This window comes from Elaeis guineensis, chromosome 10, assembly GCF_000442705.2.
Source record: "Elaeis guineensis isolate ETL-2024a chromosome 10, EG11, whole genome shotgun sequence".
NCBI classification, from domain to species: domain Eukaryota; kingdom Viridiplantae; phylum Streptophyta; class Magnoliopsida; order Arecales; family Arecaceae; genus Elaeis; species Elaeis guineensis.
The window spans coordinates 18,701,519-18,727,749 of NC_026002.2; the positions used below are offsets into that span (position 1 = coordinate 18,701,519).

The window sequence follows — 26,231 nt, forward strand, 5'->3', positions numbered from 1 at the left end:
CCATTGAATTAGTGCAACAATAATTACTATAGTAATTATACAATGTAAAATAACTTGATATTATCATAATTAGATATTATACATACATACAAACATACATTTGTTGTCTGGTGTGATCTTCCAAGAAAGATATCGACCAAAATCAAACTCAAATGTTGTTCCCAAGTTCGGGTAGCAAGGGTTTAGCACTTTCACTGCAACTTGTTGAGAATATTTGGCCCAGGAAAGGTGTCAGTGGGACAGCAAAAATTTCATACCAGCTAAGATGGGTCCCTATCAGGTTCTGAAGGCGACTTCTTTGTATTTTCCTATTAAAGAAAAGCTTCCAGCATCAAGGTCGCTAACCATTTGAAAAAAAAATACAATTCTCCTCCACCACAACTCCCTTCATCCAAGATGGCAGTCTCTTCTTCATAGAATTTGGAAACTTTTGGGGATTTAACAGCTTCCTAGAACTTTATCCACTAACAATTTCCATGCTGACTTACTTTGGTGTGAAAACAGAAGTAGGCCGAATACTTTTCCTTGACAATGGCTATATATTGCGTCCATTGTATGGTCAATCTCACCTTAAACAAGACTTTGGAAGCCAGCAGCCATGCTTAGCCTATACAGCGATGCATTTAAAAAAATTAAGACAGTGTCAACTGTCAAGCTAAGATGATTCTGATACCATCAGCTGAGACTTAAATGTGTTGAAGTTCTCAACTCAGGAGAACTCCATTGGTTCTTCAGTATATTTGTAGCAAACAAAGATAAGGTTATATCTAACAAATGGACGAGTCAATTATATCTTAAAGCTGTAAACTATAGACAGATTTTGTATAACACATTAATTTATCATAAAGAGTTGTCCCTCATGTTTCCAAGATGTTTGGCAATAAGTAAAATTAGTCAGCACTTGGATTATTGATTGACTGATAGTGAGATAAAGATTATATAAGTAAAAAAAGGCTGCAGGGCTTTGAAAATGTAGTTAGGCAACTCTAAAAGAACAATTGGTCATGATGGTTTTTTACTTTCCCTGTGTATATACAAAGTTGCTTTAGATTTTTCTATGCCCTACCAGGTTTTTTTGCCTGCCTTTATTCTCATGTAACTCAATAAAGAATGTCATGAGGAGAGGACTTCACCCTGGATAAGAACACCAACTTACTAATTATGCAGCTTGAAAATTTCCCTGAGCACAACTCATATATAATGTTGAATAATTATATACATGATATAAAATAAAGGGAGGAGAAATAGTATTAATTAATCAAGAAGCATAGGTTTGCGTGGCTATTTTGATTTTAACTACCAAAAAGTTTTTTTTTTTTTTTTTCAAGAAAAAGATAGGGAAGGGCTAAGGTCCTTTGAAATTTGTTGAAATTATGAAGTTTGCTAATGAAAGAACTAGCCATAACTAGTACCCAGTTCCAATGACTTCCCCCATGGGACTGGGGAGCATACTCCGAGACCATCCATTTAAACGTCATATCACCTAATTGACATGGCGAAATTTAACAGTCATGAATAATTACTTTTTTTATTTTTTCAAAGAGATTATAAAATGGCTTTGGTTCTCCCTGAGCCGAAACCAAGTGGACTCACTTCGGCTACGTTTTGGGCCAACAAAATACTAGAAGCGACTCCTCTAGCTCGAACTCGAGTCAGAATTGCTTAAGATAGAGCCAGCCACTTATTAAGCCGAAACGAAAGGCCCAATGATTGTTTCATTTATTGTTAACAATAAAATAATCGACCAAAGATCGAAAAAGACAAGCATATAGATCACCTCATAACCGAACCCAATTATCCAAGTAAAAATAATTCCATATACAAACATTAAGCCTACGGGGATTTGTAGGAAAAAGGGTATTTCCACTCCCCATTTGCTTTGTTTTTAGAATCCTCTCAACAATTCCCCGTTCTTCCCTTTCTGAGATCATTCTTGTTATCGCTCCTCTCTCTCTCTCTCTGTCTCTGATATTTGGAGAGCTGAGAGAGTCCTCGAATTCTCTCACAATCTTCTGATAGGAATCAATCCATGTGGTTTACGAGTGATCGGCACGAAATTTACGTGCCCTTTGACCGAATCTTCGATCCAATTCATCAAAGCTAGGGTTTTTCTATGCCCAAGCTAGGGTTTTCGTGGTCGATCACGGGATCACTTTATCCTTCTTAATTATCCCTGTTTTGGAGCCAGATTCGCCTTCTGGGTTCTCCGTGAGGCCTCTTCTGGTTTGGATTCCATGGCTTTTTACCACCCGGGCCCGGGCTCGGCGTCGAGCTCGAGCTCCGGGCACCACTTCTTGAATTCCCCCTTTGGGGACACGACCTACACGAAGGTCTTCGTTGGAGGGCTGGCGTGGGAGACCAAGAGCGAGACGATGCGCCGCTACTTCGAGCAGTTCGGCGAGATCCTCGAGGCCGTCGTGATAACTGACAAGAACACCGGGAGGTCGAAGGGCTACGGTTTTGTGAGTGTTTCTTGCCTTGGTCTTCATGGTTTCTTGATAATTCGAGAGAAAGATTGCTCTTTTTAATTGAGTAATGTGGGGAAGATTCGATTTTTCTTTTTTCAATTACCTCCCTTTATAATATATTTTGTGGGGGGTTGCTGCTGATTTTCTTAAATGGCGTGTGGATCGGCGTGGAGGATCTAGGTGACTTTTCGGGACCCAGAATCTGCAAGAAGATCATGCGCAAACCCGAGCCCCGTTATAGATGGCAGACAGGCAAATTGTAACTTGGCTGCACTGGGGCGGCCTCGGCCTGTTCCAGCTTTTGGTAATTTTCTGCTTATAGGGATGATTGTCCTTTTTGATAAGAATTTTGTCTCAAGCTGCTGAATTGTTTTTTCTTGTTCATTATTCAGCATTGTTTGTAATAATATCTGATTTGACTCCATTTTTTATAGTTGAACTAAGTCACTGATGGTATTACGAGTTTAACTTTTGTGCTCTGGTGGCCTTTGGTGTTGTGTTTTTTGTTCTGTTTCCTTTATGTGAGCTGTTTGTTTTATGCCATTAACTATGGACGATTCCCCAATCTAGGGCTTATAATTTCATACATTGTGTTTGCACAACGAAATGATTCATCACATTGGCAGTGTGTAATTGGATGATGGCAGGCACCATGTTGGTTAATGTCTGCACTTTGCTGGACGAGGAAACTGTAGCATCTCCTTTTTCATCTGCATCTCTTTGATTCTATTTATGAATCACCTCTTTAATTGATCTTAAGTCCTGTCTTTCTTGGCTGCATCAACATTTTCTTGTTGATTCAATTCTGATACATGATTTCCTGAAGAACTTTGGTGGACGTATAGTGATGTGTATTATGTTTGTTCTTGTCAAGTTTAGTATACAAGATCTAAGGCCTTTCCTTTATGTTGATAATACTGTCTCTGGACTGAATCAAACATGCTTATTAGGGAGACTGATAACTGTAGAAGCAGAATAGGCATTCCAAAAGTGTTGTGATTTTTGTATCTAAAGAAGGAAAGAAGAATAGAAGTAATGCTTCTGTAGACCAAATATGAATAATCAACATAATTCTGCACTTTAAATACATCACTGCCCACCACCACTAGAAGATGTCATCAGAACCCTATTCATAGCTTTCTAGCTTTTAAAGAAGTTGGAGTAAGTTTGACATAATGCTCAGAATTTTGAAAACATAAGCCACAATGGATGTGTGCCCTAATAAACACTAATCAAGTGGTAAATTTCTTGTTGACCCTCTGACCATTTGCTTTAGATTACCACTTAGTGTAACTGTTCAATATTAATCAGGAGAGGAATTTAAAAAAAAAAGCATTTATGATCCTTAAATGGAAATATGGGTATTGTTATATGCCTATTAAGCTAATATTTTATGAATTGACCTGCCACCACAACTTTTGTATATCATTTAATAGTATTGTAGAGTAGATGGTCCTCAATTTTTCACCATCTCATGTAGGTATCAGAAATAAATTCATGTTCTAGTTCAGTTTATTAGCGCATTGCACCCTCTCGACTATGTGGTTCTCTTGCATTGCTTTATACACGTGGTGCCTCATTCTTGTCCTCTTGTTTGTCGCTTTTTTCGCAATGTTACCTAGATAGTTGGAATCAAGAAGGAAAGAATAATAGAACATCAAGGAGTTTTGAAATGTTATACATTTCAAACTTCACAAATCTTGACTTGTGGACATTTTCATTCAACATCAGTGTATACTTTCATATGTATGTGTATATCAATTGCATAGAGAGAGATTACATACCAAAAAAAAAACTTTGATAAGAGATTTAATGGTTTGAGTCAATAATAGGCTGTCCATATTGGAAATTCACATCAATGGTCATAATGTACCCCATTAAAATTGCCTATACAACAAAAACAATATATTTTTGTAGGCTCCTAGTTGGGCATCACGTGGATCGAAACTTAGTTGCCAGTAATTGGAGTAGGTAGGGGTGCTGATTCAGATTCTAGGAAGATTTTGAAGTGGGTGTGTTATCCTAGGTAGAAGATTTTGGCTGATAAGGCTTCAAAAATGGATAACAATCATGCTATTGTGCCAAAATACATGGTAGGGCATTCCAATCGAAAATTCACACTATTGATAATGAAGTACTCATCTTAAAAAATGGCTTTATCAGTATTGATAGGTTTTGATGTGTAGGTAGTAAAATAATTTATGGTGCCATCAGAGGTATCTACTTCTACTCTCATTTGATGAATAGGTTGATAACCTCCCAAACTTATGATTTTTGGTTCTTAGGAATTTTGTGACATGAATCATAATAAGCAGTGGATCTCCAATTGGGATGAGTTAACATTGATTTTTAAGTTGTCTCAATGTTTCACCAAAGATTTAATATCTAATCTATGGTAACATGTATGTATATGTAGATTATGTATACATATGCATATGTGCGTATTTATGGAGTTTGCTTCTTGAAGGCACTATACTCTGAAAACACTTGTTTTTATTTTATTATTAAATGATTAAATAGAGAATGAACTTGTTGAACTTTAATAAAAATCTGCCATATACAATAGGTCAATCGTATTCTGCAATCGCGCCAACATTCTTCCTTGATGTTGCCTATAATAGGACACCACATAATTCTGTGCCAGGGATTGATAATTTGATTGAAGTTTGCAGGATGTTTTTAAATTGCATGGAGTGTCACATTGTGTTTGTCAGAAAGTTTCGCATGGGTAGTTAACATAGCTTTTGGAGCTTTGTCCTTCATTAATGTTGATTGAGCTTTTGATATTTTTGATTTAGATTTTGGTTTTGGCTTTTGTGTCTGTGCTAGAGTTTCACTTTTTTAGGAGGGCAAGAAAAGATAATCTTCTGCTTTTCCATTGGTCATATTACTAGAAAGGTTATTTGACTTCTCCAGCTTGGTTATAATGACTGTAATTATATTATGGTTGCTAGTTTTTTGGTCTTTCAGGAGCAGAAGATGTCTTCAAAGTCCAATTGCCATGACATCCAACTTCTTTAGCCTAAAGTTTCTCCTTCATTCTCCTATATTAGCTAATTAGGAAACTTGTAAACTTGTCAAAGATTCATAATTTCATATATTACCTGCTTAGCTATTTGTCAAACTCATATTTAAGATTCACCTAGAGTTTGGAAGGGAGGGGATTGTGATTCTATCTCATGATAGTGTGCTTTTACATGTAAAACCATACCACTCGGACTCCATTATGACCCATTGGTGTACGTTAAAAGACCACTCTCCCCCTGCTTTTTTGGTAGTTTCTTCTTCTTCTTCTTCTTTTTTGCATAGTTGGATTGCATCCAACAGTTCCAGTTTCATTCATGATTACCGAATACCAATTGTAGTGATTTTGCTTGCATTATTATATTTTTGTTGATTTTACCAGTAAAGAAGGCATAATGAGTGGGCTTGTTTCAATGGATTGCTGCTATACTTTGCCAAGAAATTCTAAGGAAAGAGTGTAAAGCTGGTTTTTGGTGTGCAATAAATTGGGGTTCAGTTGTTAGATTGGTCCAAAATGCCAACTTTGCCCTTGATCGTTTGGTCGTTTGGAGAAAACTATGAGTTGCAGCTTTGCCTGGAGGTTTTGGGGGGTGTGAAGTGTTTTGATTTAGTAACATTAGAAACTATGCATTGCCTTGCAAACTTGTTATCAATGCGGCTTCAAATTTTTCAACTGGAATCATGGAGTGGGGGGGTCAAGGGATTCAAGGCACACTTAACAAATCTCCACCTTGACTTAAATTGCATGAAGCCACACCACAGAATAGTAGAATGTGTCTCCCTCTTCTCCACATAAGCCTTAAGGGCAAATCGCAAGTGTTGCATACACCAATCAAATCCAAGCAGTGCTTGAACTTAGCCATTGGAAGAGGCTTCAATACAAGAAACAGCTTTGTACATATGAGGAAGGCTCACCAGCATCAAAACTCTCTTCTGCCACTGACAAAGCATAAGCAAGTAAATTTGCATAGCCATATCTCTGAGGTGGTTTAATCTCTCTCCTTTATCCACTTTAGCAATATGTACTCATCATCCTATGGTGTTTTTTTTTTTTAATCTTAGTAATACCAGGCACCTATTCGGAACCAGGCTGAGAACAAGAATATGTTGCAGAGAAACTGAATTGTCACTCTAACTCCACTTGCTTGATGTTATTTTTCATCTTACCAAAATCACACAAAATAGAAGACTCCTTTCTTGGGTGAAGCATAGCAGACTCATCAAAGAAAACATCCCTACTAATAATGAATTTAAGTGGCTTGAGATCTTGACATCACAATTTATATCCCTTCACTCTGAATGCATAGCTGAGAAATGTGCACTTTTTAGCTCTAGGCTTTAATTTTCCATCATCAACATGAACATATGCAAGGCATCCAAATACTCTCAAAATAGAGTAGTCAACAGGGCTATCAGACCATACCTCATTTGGAGTCTTTCACTCAATAACTATGGATAGAAAACGATTCACCAAGTAATATGCTGTAGGGACTGCCTCTACCCAGAATCCTTTGACAAGCCAGAATTTGAGAGCATACAAGCTCTCTCCAAGAGGGTTCTGTTCATGCACTCAGCCACTCCATTCTATTAGCGTGTATATCTGCTATGTTTGATGATATCCTCATTTTGTAGAACTCATCAAACTCAGAAGGGTAAAACTCCAATCCATTATTTGTTCTGAGCCTCTTGATCTCCTTTCCAATCTGCTTCTTAATCATAGCTTTCCAATGCTTAAAGTGCTTAAACATTTCATCTTGTGTTTTAACATAAACACCCAAATCTTTCTAAAATGATCATCAATAAAGGTAAGCATATACCAGACACCACCCTTAGAAAGAACATGTGAAGGTATCTAAGGATCCAAATGAATATAATGCAAGATATCCTTGGTCTTGTGAACTGTAGTATTGAAACTAACTTTTTTATGCTTGCCGAATATGCAATGCTCTCAAAACTCCATCTTTCTTGTACTTTGGCCACAAAGAAGACCTCTTTTATTCAACACAGTCAACCTTCTTTTACTCATATATTTCAACCTCATATGCCATATTCACATGATATCAAAATCTATCTGAAGATGAAGAAACAACCGCTGCACCTATAATAATAGTACCTTGAAGTTCATACAAGTTTCCACACCTCTTACCTTTCATTACAATGAGGGAAACTTTACCAACTTTTATAACTCCACATTCAGCTGTGTACTTGCACCCATTATCATCAAGGGTGCCTAAAGATATTAGATTCTTCTTCAAATCTGGAACATGCTGAATATCAATCAAGGTTCCCACCACACTATCATGCATTTTAATTCAGATTGCCCCTTTTCCAACTATTTAACAAGGGGCATTGTTGCCCATCAACACAACTCCATCATTAACTGATTCATATCTGGAGAACCAATCCCTATTGGGACAGGTGGCAGGAAAAATCAGAATCCAGAATCCATTTATTCTTGTATCTAATTCCATTGGTCATTGAGAGGACATCTTCAGCACCTTCAGCATCAACCTCTGCTACACCGAATTCTGTGGATTTTTCCTTCCTTTTTTGATCCTTCTTTTGCTTGTTTTCAACTTATAACAATCAGTCTTAATATGCCTTTGCTTGTCAGTGTAATGACAAGTCAAACTCCTATTTTTAGACTTGAATCTAGGCTTACATCCACTATTGTTCGATCCCTTTCATTAGACCTCTCTCTAGCAACCAATCCTTTTGCTTGACCTTCACTCACATTTGCAGTTATGTACTTTTCAATTAATTCTTTACAAAGTATGGATGCTTTAGACTCTCTACCATAGAGGAAGGTATCTCTAAAGTGCTTATATGAAGTAGGTAAAGAACATAATAATAGGAGAGCTTGATCTTCATCATCACTTTGGACATCAATATTCTTCAAATTCATAATAATGGAGTTAAAGTCAGCAAGATGAGATTTAATGGATGTACATTTTGCCATATGCAGTATAACAAGTGCGGTTTCAAATTCAAGTTGTTGGTAAGAGATTTTGTCATATACAAGGACTCCCACTTGAGCCACAACCCATTAGTCGTTTTCTTATTAGAGTCTTGCCACAAAACCTCATCAAACGAGCACAATTGAATCACAATATGGGCTCTTTCATCCATACCCTCCTGCTCATCCATCAAAGAATCGAGCATCTTCTCGTTTTCCAGCAGTGCCTTCTGCAACCCCTATTGCATCAAGACAGCAGCATCTTAATCTGCCATAAACTAAAGTTTTTGGAGGGTTCCAACTTCTCAATCTCAAATTTTATCAACATCTCAGGATCCAATCAAACAACCTGTAGCTTTGATGCCAGTTTGTTGTAACAGATATTGATGAAACTGAAAGATAGAGAAGAGAAAAAAAACATTGCATGCACAGATTTCCATAGACCAGCCACAGGCCTACACCCACAGGCAAGGATGGAGAAGAGATTTCACTATCATCAGTACAAGAATAAAGCCACCTCTTCATAAAACCTAAATCTCTGTACACATGAGTCTTAAACTTCCCAAACGAGACAAGAAATAGATACACATCAAAAACTGGCTTGGGTCCCAAGACTTGTGTGCATGGGATCCGCGACCAGCCGGCATGTGCATTCCAACCTTGACCCATCCAGCTGGGATGCGTGACCAACAAGGGTTATGGCCAGTGCCATGCCTTGCATGCTTGTTACCAACACTGCTTCAAATTTCTGGAACAGAATCATGAAGCAGGGTGGGTCAAGGAATTCAAGGCATGCATAACAAGGTTGAAAGTTGTTTTAGGTTGGACAAATGGCTAAGATATGGTCTTGCTGGATTTTGCACTTTGAAGGAATGGGTGAGGGATAGAGGATGCCTTTGAGCTGAGAGGTGATGTTGGAATGAAATGGGAAAACTTGAAATCCCTCCAAATCCTCTGGACTCATTCTAAGAGGAAATCAGCAGCTTCAGAATGCTTAAAAGTTGATGATATAATGCTTGAAAGTTACTAATGTCAATGAAGCTTTTTATCACCAATTTATTATCAGAACTCAAACTAAGTTGCTGCCATCTGAAAAGAGAACATGCAGCAAAATTGAGAAGAAAATAGAAAAAGAAATGGAAAAGGAAATATTGAATTGGTGTGGAGCATTATCAAATTTAACTCTCATTAAAGTATTCCATATTTGTCACTTAGCCCCCTGGTAGAAGATGCGACATTATCATCCATATTTGATTAAACTAGTACAGCAACACGTGTGTTCCTTCATGGGTTAAATCGTAGAAATTGGCATAGTCATTTAGGACAGCCTAGGAAAAAGGAAGAGTTAATGATAATAGAGTTTCAGGGCGCAGGTAATGGATGACCATTATCTGACCTAGGGTTTAGGATTCTAGGACTAAATCAGGTTTTTGTGGTTTGTGTGATTGAATAGTCAAAAAGCAAGTGAGAATTCTGATATTTATATAATACAAAAAACCACATGGGGAATAAAATGGCTACAAGAAAGCTAGATTAGTACTTAGGAAAAAGGAAAAAAGACATTGGAAGGAGAAAAGGAGCTGATAATACCTAGTATCCTCACACCACTAGCAAAAATCTAGGCCTCACACCTTCATTGTGGAATCACCTACAAAGAAAAATATCAATGATTCCATTAGTTTCTTTCTCCAATATATTTGTGTAAAGAGATGAATATCCTCTTTTTGGATCTCCTATTCCTAATCTTTTTTCCCAAGTTAAACTTCTGTTAAAAGAAAGAAAAACATTCCGACAAGTGGAAAATATGCATTCCCCTTAAAGCCCATATGGGAAGGTATGGAACTATTTTTTTCATCGGTGAAAGATAGGCAAGGAGGCACACCTGCATGATAATTGCCCATGCCCAAATACTTGAAGATTCATCACCAGGGACTTGAACCTAGAATATCTATGCAAAGGGGTGTGATCATGGGAGCAAATCCTAGTTTGCAATATCACACTACCTTAAAATGCAAGCACTGTTATTTGAAGAGATTTGCCCTAATATATACCTATAATAGGACTTGTAGACATAAATCGTACTCAAAATAAAGACTAGAAAACTTACCAAAGGGATCACCTAAGATAAATCCAGAAATTACAGTGAAATTGAAAACAAAATGACTTAACCACTTTTCATCTTCCTCAAACTTAAAAGATAATGATGCTCATGCATCAAGAAATATTCTATATTCTATGTATATGTTACTTGCATTAATAAACTGTATTCAAGATTTACATGAAAGAAACATAATTATATAACTGGTTTTATTTAGAATCATAAGTCTATGTATTTTTAGATCATTGATCAATTTAACTAAATTGTACAGTTATTCACGTGTAAAGGGAACTTAACAGCTCAACATGAATTTATGCTACTGAAGTGCTATATCAAATTATCAACAGTGTCATTAGATCGGTTATTAATGACATTTCCTACATCAAAATGAAATTACTTGCTAAATGATAAGCAATTATTGAAGCAACGGTCAATGACTTGCTCTTTATGCTTAGTGATAGGTTCATCAGATTTGACTCTGAATTTTGGCACATTATTTAACATCAAATGGATGATTGTGAACCTGAGATGTGCTTAACCACATGCAGAGTTATGAAGAAGAGGAGTGTTGGATTAATAATTGCTTGAAATAACAGCCATTAAAATGTAATAATGACATCATACTGCTAAGAGTCCCCTCACTATGTTGTTGTTCATAAAGGGCATTTAAACAACAAAGTTATTTAGACATGTTGCTGTCTCTTTTATTTGTATTTTCATCATCCTGTTAAAAAAGAAATGATTAAAAAAGCTATTTGTACATGTATATGAAGAGCACCACTTATACATGGCCTAAATCAACTTTACCCTCTTAAATCATTGGCTTTGCATGAATCAAATGGGGGGGCCGACATTAAGAAAGGACTGTTTGTGGTCCATGCTGCATGGACATAGCCGTTGCCTATGTGTGGTTGTATGCCTGGCAGCTTGCAAAATGCTATTTTCATTCTCACTTATAATATAAATTTTATTCCATGAATTGTGGTTTAATTATACGACACTTTAATTATGCTATTATTGTGCATTATTTCCTAGTATAATGGCCACTATAATATCCATTATTTCATTCCATGAATATTAAGTAAATGACTTGAATCACCAAATAGATACTATTTATATTGGTAAGACAACTTCAATGGGATGGGGTTTTAGAGGATATTGGCAGGCAAATAGGCAAATAGGAGATTCAACAATACACAATGGAGAGAATCTTTGTTCCTTTTTTCTTTTCCTTTTTTTTTGAGAGAGAGATGATTTGAAAAATTCACTCAGAGATAAAGCAGGAAAATGTGATACTGGCGCTGTTTTGAAGCAGGTAGGAAGTTAACATGGCATGCTGTTGGAATTGGTAGCTCGCACATAATAGGTTGACTCCTTTTTGTACAAACAAAACATGCTATGTTAATACAGCTGATATATCTTGTTCTGTAGTACTGTTAGAAAAGCTGATGGGAGATAGGGAAAAAGTTGATGGACAAAACCCTTTTAGGAATATGAAACTCTTTTTTTTTTTTTCAGAAAAATATCATGTAATTTTTTTATTGGAGACCCTACATATCATTCTTATATGAAGATTTTTGGTTAGATCTTGTTGGTGATCATCCTTGTTTTCAGATCACCTTTCTTGAATGATCATCCCTTTCTCCTTCAGCTGTCATAACTCTATCCCTTAAAACAATCAAGACTTGGTCATATTCTACCCAAAAAAGATAAAAGACTTGTATGTTAATGTGTTGAATATGCTAAAACCCTACCAAAGAACATTATGATAAGGTCCTTGGAGATTCTTCTTGTGCCTCCTTATGTAAACTTATTAAGCCTTCAAATTTCCATCATCTGTGCTAGATTTTGCACAGTGCAATATATTTCATGGAAAAAGGTGTGATACAATCCATGCTCTAGTTCATTGGAGGATAAGAGAGATTAGCTTCTAAATCGTAGTCCAGTTAGTGGGATTAAATTGCTATAAGCATACTATGGTCTGTTTAGGAGCTCAGCGATCTCGTGCTTTAGAGATCTAGAAGGGAATTATGTCTTTGAGAAATCAATGCATTTTTTCCCTTGGTTTTAAGAGTTAAGCAGTAAGAGAATTTCTTTGGCATTACTTCTATTTTTACCCATGTTTTTTCCTTAGTCTTGTTAAAATATTGTCTGTATGGACATGATTTTTATGCTTTTTATGCTTGATATAAAGATCAAATTGATATGAAGAACACAGCCTCCAGAGTAGCTACTCTAAGTCATGCTTCGTTGCATTTTATGCCAAAACTGATTAATTTTTTTTGATTGTAGCATGCAGACCTGATTATGGGATGCTGGTGTTTCCCCCCTCTCCATGGTAATGCCTAGTCCAAGTAGGATAGCCTTGTGGTTACGAAATACCGGTACCACTTGTCAAGAAGCTTTTGGGTTGAGTATGTGACACTTTGTATTAAAGCCAGGCTGATCATGTATCACAACCTTTATTAGTCACGTAGGTGCCTCATTGGGATAGTAGGGTCGAGTAGGACCCAAGCCATGGGTGCCCACCCCCTCTTGAGTAGGAGCCAGCCATGACGAGGGCATCACGAGGTTAGCCAGGGAAGATTGTCGGTCTCACATTGACTAATAAAAGAGGTGCCACATAGTTTTATTAGCTTGGGTTGGTCGTAATTCCAATGGCTTAAGCTTTTGGGCTGTGAGTCTATGACAATCTCCTTGCAGGGAGAGGGAGGCCTTTTCTTCAAAAGAAAAATAAAAAATATTACAACATGAAGAAACTGAAGAAAACAAAACAGATGTTTATGTTTGTGCCCTTTTTCTTTAATAATTAGCGGTATGACATGTTGATTTAGATTCCCATGATGCAAACGTTGTTCTTTGTGGCCCTAATTTCTTTTTGTAGCACGCCCAAGGTCAGCTGGCCCCTACTTTGGAGCGTTCCAGTTCCAAGAGGGACTTACGTCGGAGGTTCTGCTCATCACCAACCGATTCCTTTTGGCTACCAACAAGGGTTTTCATATCCACCGTATGGGTAAGTTGATTTCTGGATTGGTGTTCAGAACTTGGTTCAAATGCTTATCTTCCAATATCAAAGTTTTTAGAACCAGTCTAGATAATAGATGACTTGGTTTTGAAGAACTAGTTACTCTGAAGAATTGATTTAAAACCATTAGAAATATGCAATTTGAGGAAGAAGAAAAAAAAATTTGGTAGCATACTACCAACTTTGATTTTAATGTGGTTTTGGAATTATTAGCATGATATGCAGGATTGAAATCCAAACTTGAGCAAGAGATTTGTGAATAAAATAGAAAATTCCTATTTTTTCTTAATGATACTTTAGGAAAAAAAGACAGAAAACAAAAGAAAAATGAGAAGCAGTCAGTAGGGCTAGACTGTAGAGTTTGTATGAGTTTGTATTTTCTTTTTTTCATGAATTAAGATTTTTTTGGTATCATGGAGAGAGTCTATACTTCTGCACTTTGTGTTGATTCATGGTAAATGTAGTCAATCATATGCACTGTATTCCATGAAAGTGCCATAGGTAAAACATTCAAGTGTTTATTGGCTTCCTTTTGCAGTTACACCACATATGGATCCGAATACGTCTATCCACAGGTTGAGACGCAAAATCATTTTTGTCCTTATTATAGTGAACATTTCTTTCGGAACAAAAATTTACAACCAGCTGCTTCTACTGTTACAATGCATTTTTCACTTGCAGAGTGTCTACGGTCCTTATATGGGGCAACAATACTTTCAACTTTATGGCATTCCCGGAACTGTTAACACAGCTATCTACCCATTTGGCCAATTAGGCCAGCCTATCCCTGGTGGGCATGGTTATGCAACAGTTCAAGGCTACACAATACCAGGCCATAATTTCGTGCAGTTCAGTGGGCCAAATGTCAATGGAGTGACTACTGCACCTCGACCCACAATTCAAGCACCATATCCAGCAGGCAAATTTTCTCTTGGAAAATCCTTTTTTCCCCTCTGTTTTGTGGATTAAGTTTTATTAGTGTAAAAGGACATCAGTATAGCAGATAGACTTTCTACATATGTAGCTGTTGCTTTGTCTTTTGTAGTTTCTCTACATGTAGTGTGTGGAAGGCATGGCAAATAGTGCAGGTTTGTAATGTGTTGGCAAGTCAGATGGTAAAAACGATATCTTTGTTAGGATGGATGTGAGGTTGATATACATGGGCAGCTGGGGACAGTGGGCAAGGCTTGTAGATTAAACTGGTTATTTAAGGATCCTAGGTGTTTGTAGTTATCACTCAGGTCTTACTTGAGTGGCTAAGTGTTAGGGTATCAGCACCTGTCTAAGATCCATGTCTCTTGACAGGTTGATATAGGTAGGCAGCTGGGGACAGCACGGGCAAGTTTGTAGATTAAAATGGTTAGCTATGGGATCCTAGAATTTTTTTTAGCTATTACTAAAACCTTACTTGACTGGCTTAGGGTTAGGTTATTAATAGGTGCCTAAGATTCATGTCTACTGACATATAAAACCAGAAAACAAAGATATTGGCCAATATATGCTAGTCATTTACATTTTACAAATAATTCCTTTTCTCAAGCCATTGGATGTTGCTCCCATATATCATATCAAACATCAAAAGATTAAAAAAAAAAAAATCATATGCATGGATTACTGCATTCTTCCTAGCTTTCAAAATCTTGTCTGTGATAAATTCCAGGCCTGCTTTTCTTTTGCAAAGATATCCTCAATGAACAAAATTTCATGTTACAGGCGTAGCAGCACCAATCCCACCTCCACCTCACTACTTAGTTACTGCTCATTCTCCACAGTTTACACAGGGCAGTAGCTCAGACCAAACAGCTGGTTGAAATGTGCATCAGGGTGATAACATCTTGAGGTATAACACCAATCCTAATCCATACTAGCTTGATGGTTATTCGAGCTGACTGTCATGTGCATTTACTTACTATTTATAGGAGGTATCCTTAGATTGCAGCAGGACCAAGAACAGCAGAACTGCTATGTCAGTCGCATGCATTCTTGCCTTGCAAGCTATCATCTTTGCATTCTAGAGGTCAGTTGGACTCCATATCCATTTATGCATGTAAATGATCTTCTTGTTTCGATGGACTTAGCCTTATATAGGGACTAATGATAAAAGGTGAGATCCATATAACCAATCTCAAAATTATTTTTTTTAATGTTGATACAAACTTCCATTTGTGGCATATAATCTTGTTAAATTATGACCATTGTTAGATGGAAGCATTTTACCAATTCACCTTTGCCACCTTTGTGCTTTTCTGTTATACAATTTAAAATTGTCAATAGTCCAAATAATCGTCACAGAAACTTCTACTTGTAGTGAAAACAGTTGATGTGATAAGAACCGTTTATTACTCATAACTGGCATAATTTTGTGGGCGTGTTAATTTTTTTAATTTAGCATGTCAATGATAATGTGAAAATCTGATCTTTTACTTAATAGCTGCTGGCAGAGATTAAGGTGTACTGCACTTTCTTTAAAACTTAATGCTTAGGGAAAAAGAGATACTATTGAACCAGCATTGTCTTGGAGTGTCATTTCTTAGGTTGCAGTTAGGACAGGTTTTTTACATATCAAAGATTATCTCAGTTGATTTTATTGTTTCTTTTTATATTTTCTGCATCAATATCATGGCAAATTCCCTTAAGTAGGAGTGGCAATAGTGGCTGATAAGCTGCAAGCCCAATGCTTCTGAGAACACAAGCAAGTTTGGATCCTAAAACTAACCCAGTAGCTTTATCCAAAAACTGTGTTAAATATTTCCTCTACAGAATGACTAAAAGTACCCCTAGAAAGCAGTTTCACAATGGGTAGCTATGGTCATTTTTGCTAGCTGATCTTTAGGGGTCACCAATATCTTGGTGACTTTTGACTCTCGTGATCAATGCTACGAAGTGCTCTCCTGTGTGACAGATATAACATGAAGGGTGCTAGGTGCAGGGAAGCTGAAAGATTCCCAAATTTAACTGAGCACATCCCTTTCTCCTTCCTTTCTTTCCTCTGTCCCTAAAGCCTTAGATGAGCTTCCTTCTCAGATCATATCCAGTTTTCCTTCTCGACCATCTATTGTGTTAATCAAGAGTCGTCCATCTCCACCCTGGTTCTCTCTCCATTCCCATTTCTCTTGATTATCACTCTAGACGCTTCACCCTGATGAGCAAATTCCAAACCCACACTTACTTCAACAGCCGTTCACTAGGCAAATGATGACTCTAACCCATTATGCACTTCTTATTTGTTAACAAATCCATCAACAGTTACTCCTATGTACATTGAGTACTGCTGCAGATCTATGCTCCCTTCCCTTGGGTTCTTGTTCTTTTTTTGATAAATAGAGTTGTTTCCTCTTCTTCTAATTTATTGATATTTTGATGAGGAACCCTGTGCTTAGATTTTATATTTTTCCCCATTTTTTTACTACTGCTGAGTCAATGCATCTAAGATTGGCTTCGTGGGTATTAAGTGTCTTTGTTTATAAGCTTCAGAGCTTTATATCTGAAATGCAGAATTTCCCGCTATTGGTATTCATGTGCTTTTGAGAACATACGTTCAATTAAACAATGAAACCTTGGATAGGTATGTTGCTTGTTGGGCTGAAAGATAATATCTTTTTAGAAGGTTACAGGATCCACAGTGTTACTGAAATAAATAAAGCAGAGTATGCCAAAGGAAAGATAATTTGGCTACAATGTCATCTCAATCTATAAAAACAGGAAATAAACAAGAAGATTAGGGAGATCCAAGACCTCAAGGACTTCCAAGCATCCCATATGTTTCAAGAAGGAAATTGATCAACCGACTGGCTGGAGGGGTCGGGCATTTTCTATAATTTTACCTCTACTCACCTTACCAGCTTCACTTTTGAGTTCTTGCTGATGATTATGGTTCTACATTTGTAAGAACTTTTTGTTACTCAAATGTTGGTGGGAAAAAAGGTCTTATTTCTAGCCAGGTCATGCTGGCTGCTATCCTTAGGCTTTATACACAAACTTGTTGTAATTGGTGCATCTTGATATCTAAATACACTATAAATATATATGCTTATCAATATTTTTTCTGTACAGACAAAATGTGATCCACCTTGTAAACTGAAACTTGGATCAGACTGCAGACATGTTGTAATCAAGAAAACGATGAAACTAGAAGGAACCTTTTTCTTCAAAATTCATTCATGGTATGCACCAAAATTTGTTATGTCAAACGGAATCGAGAGTACTGCTGTTAATGAACAAGTTTAACCCACTTGAGCTAAAGGTCATAACAGCTAATAACAAAGTATTTGATTGTCAGTACAGCTAGATTTTTGCTGCTGTGTGATTGTCCAATATTGTAGGTGTGAAGTCAGGAGGATCTGGAAGGGGATTTGCATAGGAGCAAGAAGTGAGGAAGATGAATTGGAAAGACATGGGAGGGAAACAAAGATTGGGAAAGGGAATGGCTAGTTGGAGAGAGGACAGAGGAATAAAAGAGGAAAGGAGTTGCCTTTCATCTGATGTGATTTTTAAAAAGTTACCTTTTATATGGTAAATCTCACGAGATTTTAAAAAGACTCATTGTTATTTCTTAATTTCTTAAAGTTCCAAAAATGCCCATGTACGTACTTTTAGAGGCAAAATCCATCATTATACACACAAAACAACTAGGCTGGTTCCCTGGGAACTAAAAATTCATCATTATACTGTTTTTTTTTTTTTTTCTTTTTCTTTTGTAGTAATCTTAGGCTCTGACCATGAATTGCTATTAGATGCACTCCTTTTATGTCTGTTTCTCTCACACTTAAGTCATAAAAGTTGTGCACATAATTAAAATGAAGTTTTTTTTCTTTTTAATAGTTTCTCAAAGTATCTTATGACCAGATAATAACTATATTTATGTATCAATTGTATCTTCACGCATAGCCTTCTGCTTCATTTTACACTCACTGTCAAACTTTTCCTCTTATATGCATCTACCAAACTCCTGCACAAACCATACTGTAAATTGAATAATTAAACGGGCTTCCTCCTACACCTAACTTTCAAGAGAATAGTAGATGCATTATATGCTCATGGCTTTGGTGTATGCTGTTTGTGACCATGTCATTCACAGGAATAATGACCGGTTATCAACATGTTGCAGGTTTTCCCTAGTCATGGTCACCAGAGAGACACCAGTCATCTAGTTGCTCCGATGGATGGAGTTAACTCGTGAGAGCTTGGATTGCTCATCTCGCTGCTGTCAAGTGTCTGTAAAATTTCATGCCCTGCTGGAATTTGTGATGACCGGTGGAGCATGGACGGATGGATCCCAAAATTGGATCCAACAACTTGGTAGAATACATTATGGATGCCGGAATTGGAGTCCGATAATCCATATGGTGTATAGTGTAAGCCACCATGGAATCAAAACGATTCTTTGGAATTCCGAAGCTTGCATCTCATTGTGCAGAGTCATGTTTGTTGTGGTTCCTGGGTGGATTGGTCTTTCATTGTAGTAAACCATGATCTTGCAGATGCATATCAGTGGTTGTCGGTGGACTAACATTGGCTAGTTTTTCTAAACAGACCGGTAATCAAATGAAGGGCCTCAAAAACTTGATGCTGGCTCATTGGTTATATGTTTGGAACTCTCGAGTCTTCTTCGCCTTCCTCCCAATCTAAATTTGTGCGGTTATGCTGTTGTGATGTTGGGATGCTGTGCAAAGTTATATCTACCAGTGTTTGGGTTTGCCATGAAATGTTGGATGGGTTCAATAAAATAGACTCACTGTAAGTTTATCGGTACGTTCACAGAAGCTTCTGCAGTTCCTGACCAAATTGGTGCCTATGCAGGCAGGAGCCATCTCGAGCTGTTTCCAAGACCGGAAATCCAAGTGGTTCTTGTATGCTTCATCACCACAACAGAGGCGGAGCAAAAGACTGATCCTAGGCTGCTGGTATTCAGCACAATCTCAGTGCCCAGCCCCGACGCAGTGCTTGTGCTTGCTAGTAGTAAACTCTATCAATGATGAAGGATTTGGGCGAGGCTGTAGTCTATTGGACTGGTGCGATTGAACGTATTCATAGATCAGATAACAACCAAAATGTCAGGAGAAAGGCGAGGTATTAATGATCTCCAGCTGCAGATTTAAAACCTTGTCCTTTTTGGAATTCAAGTGAAATGATATAAATGATGAGAGGTAGGATAAGTGGTTGTGTCGTTGAGGTGGAGAACCCCCCGTCCTCGTTTTAGGCAAGCCTCGGATTGTTCTTGTTCCATGCCGTGTTGAAGTGAGTGGAGATCTGCACACAGCTGATGTAAGAAGCTCCACGTTTCCTGGCAAATGCTGTCTCCATTAAAATTTCAGTGTTCAATCTGGAGCAGCCATGTAAATTTGATCTGACATTTAGCTCATATGATAAGTTTTTATAATAAATTCTTATAATAACTTATTGTTTAAGAAAAAGAAAAAAAGAAAAAACAAACTTGGATGCTACATCTCAAAATAGATGCAACATTAGGGTCAACCTGCACCCGTCCTAATCGTTGGCAGCATCTTCCTTGTCTCTTATTTCTCCTGTTTTGATGCCGCAAGCAATGCAAAAATATCAAGAAACCTCCAATACTCTCATACTTTTGCTTGTTAAGGTCATGTTTCGTAGCACGATAGCAAACCTTGGGTCAACAATGCCGATCCGCATCAAATGCTTCAAGATTTATTCCTGGATTACGAAAAGCCCTTGTTTGGTGCAAGGTTTTGGTAACGTAAGTTAACCAAACAGTCGAAAAAGTTTGAACGAGAAGAGAAATTAAAAGGAGGGTTAATATTGCTTCACCCCTCTGGTGAAATATTATTTAACTTGGTTAACTTAGGGTTTTGGTTGAGTGACCAATCGTAAACTGGAGAAAATTAGGCCGTGGGTGGGTGGTCAGCTAGATTGCCCGTCTCTGACCCGCAACCAACCACAAATTTTTTTTTTTTTTCCTTCAAAAACTCCTCTTACCTGCAAGATGGTGAATTTGAGGATCGATTGCCGTAATGTGAAGTAGAATTCTTCTTTATAAAATGATGAGTTCCAGTCACTATTTCATTTGGAATTGGTTCAGTCTGGGTCATAGGCAGTCTCAAGGTTTTTCTGAAAGCTCAGATCCCTACTCAAATGGCAGTCTCAAGATACAAATTTCATGCAAAATTGCGTAAATTCTAAGTAGATTCGGATCTCTCCTTAGATCTCTTCCCATCCCTTGCATCCCGCTTTAATACCTTAGAGAGCATCCAGTGCATATTTTACTGAAATTTGTAACCCCAACAATATGGAAAATTTGAACAAGAAACACGTAAAGACAGATCTTCCCCACACCGTACAAGGTGTTCATTATACTTTCATTCAAGAATTAAAAAAGTGCACTTCCTCTTTCTCTATGATACACCACTTAGTACAAGCAACTGATCTTGAGCTTCTAACAGGAGCTATCAGAATAGATCATTGGACCACCGTGACTGCCACTGATTTGATAAGAACATGCATAACTCAAGACATGGTCTTCTTGGCTCTTTCATTGCTCTGGAGGACTGAACTGAATTGAGCTCAGGACCAGGAGGAAAAGATGCAAAAGCTGGGTCTCAATATTTATAGAACTCTCAAACGAAGATCAGGATAACCAGCTCTGGTTTTGTGCTTCTCAAAGAGCTCTTGGAAGGCCGCAACGAACTGCGCATGAACTTCATTTATCTGCCCACACCGGGAAACAAATAAAAGTCACGGCATTTGCAGTGATAATAGATACTAATATGTACTATGTGACTACAATAGTACAACTATCTTCTCTGGTCACAAGGACCTTCAGGAACTTTCACACAGTGATATAAGGTCATTTTGAATGTTTCGACAAATAAAAAAAAGCGTTGGGTTTTTCTTTCAACCTCTTCAATGGTCGGCTTAGGATTCCTCTTGAGCCCAATGGGTTTTCCCACCACTACATGCATTGGATGCCGAAATGGTATGGGTGATCTGCAATAAAGAAGAGAACAGAATATTATGGAACATGCACATGCTGAAACTTTCCCTCTTGTTGTGGTTAATTGCATGAAATTGATGAGTCTAAGGTAAGATGTATTTGATTACCCGAATCTTCCCCAGAAGACTATTGGAGTAAACTTGATTGCTCTAGCAATCCAGACAAATAATTTTCCACTGGGTTTCCACCACTTGTAAACATAACTCTGCCACCAATTAAAGGATGAAGCAATAAGCCAAATATGAACTTTGTTACAAGGACATGGACTTTTCCACAAATTCCTATGGCCATAATCACGGAGCATGTGAGAAGAAAATGAAGGGATGCGTTCACGTTAAAATAAATATGCATACATGAACTAGTCAGTTCTTTGAACTTAATAAACAGAGGATATATTCCGAAGCTATTCATAATTCTTAATACAGTTGATTATTTAACATTTGCAAACTCAAAATGCAGGCATTGATTCAGTGGATTTTGCAATCCAGACTGAAAACTGATTGGATTGAACTACAAAAAACGACAGAAGACTAGTAGACATACATAATTACCACTAATTCTTGATATGCATATAATGAAAAGAAGAAAACAGACTACCTGACCAAAGCAGAAAACAGGAACTATGGGTCGGCCAGTCTCCATGGCTATCCGTACAAATCCCTTTCTTGCTTTAAGGAAAGCAACCTATTAACCAAACAGAAATCACTTGTAAACATACTGCCAAATGTTGTCTTAAACATGCAAGCATTGATAAGCTAACAGACAAGCTTTTCTACACAAATTTTAACAGAAAACATTCTGGAAAAAACTACAGCTCCCAAGAGGGACAAGGAATGCATGGTTCAACCAAACCTGATACCATACAGATGAAAAGGTGGGAAATCCTTCAATATGTTTCACGCTTGGTGGCATGGAACTTCTATGTAGAGCGCCAAACCCACTTTTGAATCTCTTTAAGCAACTCACTCCTTGACCAGCTTCCCAAGCACATCATATTCTAAATATTTTTAAGAGATCATAATGATATGTGTTGTGGTGTAGGAGGGAGGGCATTATTAGTCCCACATTAGTCGTGAGTCAAGAGGAAATCTGACTTATACAGGATGGAACCTTCTTTTCCCCATAAAGTGCTTTTTGAAGGGCAAAATCAGAAAGCCCCATGCTATAGCAGCCACAGGCCAAAGTGGACAATACCTCACATATGCGGGAGTGAAGACCGATCCGTCGAGCCATGAGCCCTTGACCGTAATATTGGCATGCTAGGAAGGGGCCGATGTACCTTCGGCACTGTGGTGTACCTCCCATAATCTTGCCCAGAGTCCTCTTGATTGGGGGGCTATGTTGTGTAGGAAGGAGGACATCATTAGTCCCACATTGATTGTGAATCAAGAAAAATTGATTTATATGGGATGGGACCTCTCTCCTGTGAGGTGCCTTTTGAAAAGTAAAACCATAAGACCCCATACCATAACGACTGGAGACCGAAGTGGACAATACCTCACGTATGTAGGAGCAAAGACTGACCCGCCTAAGCCACGAGCACTTGACCACAGCAATATGCATTCCTAATAGAACTCAATACATAAAATAGCTAAAACAATTGTTTGAATGGTGGACCTGCTATGTAAATGTGGTACAATATCAAACTAAATAAGTGTTACATTTTTATTTCCTTTTCAAACATATATTGTATCTTTTATATCTTGTCCTACATTTTATTTATTGAACATATTTTTTCTCTGATTATTTCAGCTTAAGATCAGGTGAAAAAAATTTCTATAAATGCAATCTCAAGTCTTCCCTGATAAAAGAGACTTTTAGGTACCAGTTTATTTCAGGTGGAATCGATGAGACCTGATGCTCCTTACAACAATTTGTTGCTGAAGCCTCTTTCTGTCCTCATATTCTACATACGTTGTTCCTATCAACTGTAAAAGGAAACATTATAATGCCTATGCTAAGACTAAGGAAATACTTGGACAAACCTACATAACATTACAGTAGCTATGGTGAAGACATAAGCTGCAAGGGAAGAACATGGATTTGAGACATTGATGTAAATATCCTAGATTTTAAAATCAAACAAAAAAAACTTTGATATGATGCAACAATATCAATATAAAGGTCAATTCATAATAGTTTTCCAAATCTTTGATGTGCATTAGAGTTAAGTTTGGGTTTCTCCATGCCCCCTTAATTTTTGTATGACCTTTTCCTCACTTACTAGTTAACCATTCGAGCCATATTAAATTCTGCCATGTTTCACTTCATTCAGCACCAAATGATAATCTGAAGCTTGTTTCCATTTTTAACAAAAGATTCAGTGCTCAAAGGCATGTACTATGTAAAACTTTCTATTGCATGATTTACAGGTTAAACTACACAAGGATTTACTACTTAGCAGATAATGCATTTGCAGTGCTATGAGTCACTTCCGAGTTACCAGATATATCAAACAGACAGCATCAACCAAACAAGAAAAACATATCTTTCTTGATCGATACAAAATCTGCCAACAGAGCCAGGAGATGCAACTCCTTGTGAGCTCTCCAACCATTATGACAACTATAGCATTTCATCTTAATAGATCTGGATCAATGTCCAACTAACATAACCATGAACCAATACATATTTCTCTTCCATCTGAAAAACACCAGAGTCATACCCACAGGAAACAAAACATAAAGAAAAGGCAAATTATAAGGCATCAATGTAGTGGAATATTATGAGCAAGTAGCACGGACTGCATCAGTGTATTGCAATATTATGACCAAGGTCCAAAGACTGACCTCCGAATCATGGTCCATATGAAGCATCTCCTGCACACCACCCGGGACTACGATGCAACTATATCCGGCTTCCAAGTACGCATAAAAGTTCTTTCTTGATGCAGAGACCAGACCCAGCCATGTCCACAAGTGCCTCAGAAATGGTGTATAGAATACCTGACCAAATTATAATAGCCAATGCAAGAAAATTCAGTAATAGAAGGATACAAGAAGATACCAATAATTCCAATCACCCAACTCTTAAGAAAGCACAAATCATGGAGCAGGGAACCTACCGCGCTGCTTGCGAGGACCTTGACCTTAGTCAGAGGCATGAAACCCGTGAGGTCGGCGAGAGCAACAACGCCAATCGGTAACACGGAATGTGGCTCAAAAGCAAACACTGCATATGAATCACTCTCTCAATTACTCAATATCACTTTACCATGAAGTCTCAACATCAATGGATACTATTATTCTTAGGAACAAAAGGCAGACTATATATGTAATAATCGAATGAAAAAGAAGGGAGCTTTTGTAATTTTTTAAAAGAATTATTTAGAAAATGTCAACAAAATTTAAATTTTCGAAAAGAAAAGTTAATTACAGATCACTACAAGCCTGGTTTGGATCAATTTGGCGAAAAGAAGAAGCTTTATCAATTTAAAATAAAAAACAACACAGAAGTATAATTTTTTTCTAAAAAAAAAAGAAATTCCAATAGAAAAACTTAAAAACAGCTTACCATAAGCTTGGTTAGGATCAAAAACCTTTATATCCTCCACAAAAAGGGTCACAGGAAAGTACCCAACTGCATACTTGCAAATCCACCTATTTATTCCGTGAAAAGAAGGAAAAAACCAAAAAATTAGTTAAGTTAAATTTTAATATATTTGTTTCAAAATAATTGATAAAAATCGCACCTTGATAACTTGCGACCCCATTTGCTATTTTCATCGAGAGGAATCGCCATAAAAACCAGCAGAAGCGCAAAGACCCTGCAATGGAGGGGCCGGAGAGGTAATTACCGGAGAACTACAGGGGCAAAACGGGAAGAAGGAGGGGAGAAAAAAAGGTAAGGGAGATGTACGGACGCGGCGGCGAGGCGGGCGGGGAGGAGGAGGAGCGCCGTCAGGACGAGGGCGACGTTGAAGTGGATGAGGCCGAGCCAGAGCGCGAGCGCGACGGTGGTTCGGACGACGGAATATTCCGTCCCCCGATACACCGCCGCCTCCCCCGCGCCGGCGGAGTCGTCGAGGACGGCGGCTTGACGGTCTCCGTTACCGTGGTCCATTCGCCAAGACGCTTCGTGTGAGCGAGTGAGAGAGAGAGACAGAATTCTGCGGGTGTTTCGATGGGCTGCGGGGTATATATCGCCCAGATGCGTGACACGTGGCATTTTATGACGTCTGCTGGATCGAAGACGACAGAGCTCTTCCCCGAGCGGCGGGGGGAGTCCAGAAGGTGGATCTGGACCGTGCGATTTGATTATTTATGGATGGTAACCCTTGGTGAGGGGGTCCACCGTTCGGACGATCTAGGATTCTGCTTCACGAATCAGAAGGAACGTGGAGCATAACTCTGTCTTTCTTTTTTTTTTTTTTTTTTTTTTTTTTTTTTTGCTCGCTAATGGAGCGGTGGTTAGGTTAGGTAGGGTGGGATCCGGAAATCTGTTGGAGCGATGGAGCGTTGGAAGGGGATGAATTTATTTAATGTATGGTGCGGGAGTCCGAGGCGGTCGTCACGTGGAAGGTGTCGGTCTTTTTTTAATATATATCATGGCATGGAAAGGGAACGGTCTTTATGAGCCCATGTGCCTTTATGCATCAACCAACTTTACGGTATCATGCGATGCCAACGCAAACAGAGAGAGAGAGAGTTATGATATCGTAACATCATGTTCCTTAACTCTTCAAAGCTAAGCAT

The 26,231-nt window shown here is 38.0% G+C and overlaps 2 protein-coding genes across 2 annotated transcripts; one reads left to right on the plus strand and one right to left on the minus strand.

Moving 5' to 3' along the window:
• Window positions 1–1,802: 1,802 nt before the first annotated feature.
• On the plus strand, window positions 1,803–19,154 carry LOC105052866 (probable RNA-binding protein ARP1). The gene is given in 9 exon segments (XM_073245042.1): window positions 1,803–2,462; window positions 2,649–2,772; window positions 13,431–13,460; window positions 13,463–13,559; window positions 14,110–14,146; window positions 14,253–14,490; window positions 15,285–15,411; window positions 15,491–15,588; window positions 18,679–19,154. Coding segments are annotated over 7 exon segments (852 nt in total). The 5' UTR covers window positions 1,803–2,234; the 3' UTR covers window positions 15,383–15,411; window positions 15,491–15,588; window positions 18,679–19,154.
• Window positions 19,155–20,869: 1,715 nt separating this feature from the next.
• LOC105052865 (diacylglycerol O-acyltransferase 2D) lies at window positions 20,870–25,655 on the minus strand. Its single transcript, XM_010933834.3, has 9 exons — window positions 25,400–25,655; window positions 25,229–25,303; window positions 25,051–25,136; window positions 24,602–24,708; window positions 24,327–24,482; window positions 22,135–22,221; window positions 21,645–21,742; window positions 21,443–21,530; window positions 20,870–21,251 (listed from the first exon to the last, which is right to left on the minus strand). Exons 1-9 carry the CDS (start codon window positions 25,597–25,599, stop codon window positions 21,150–21,152), a joined length of 999 nt encoding a protein of 332 aa, XP_010932136.2. The 5' UTR covers window positions 25,600–25,655; the 3' UTR covers window positions 20,870–21,149.
• Between the last annotated feature and the right edge of the window lie 576 nt (window positions 25,656–26,231).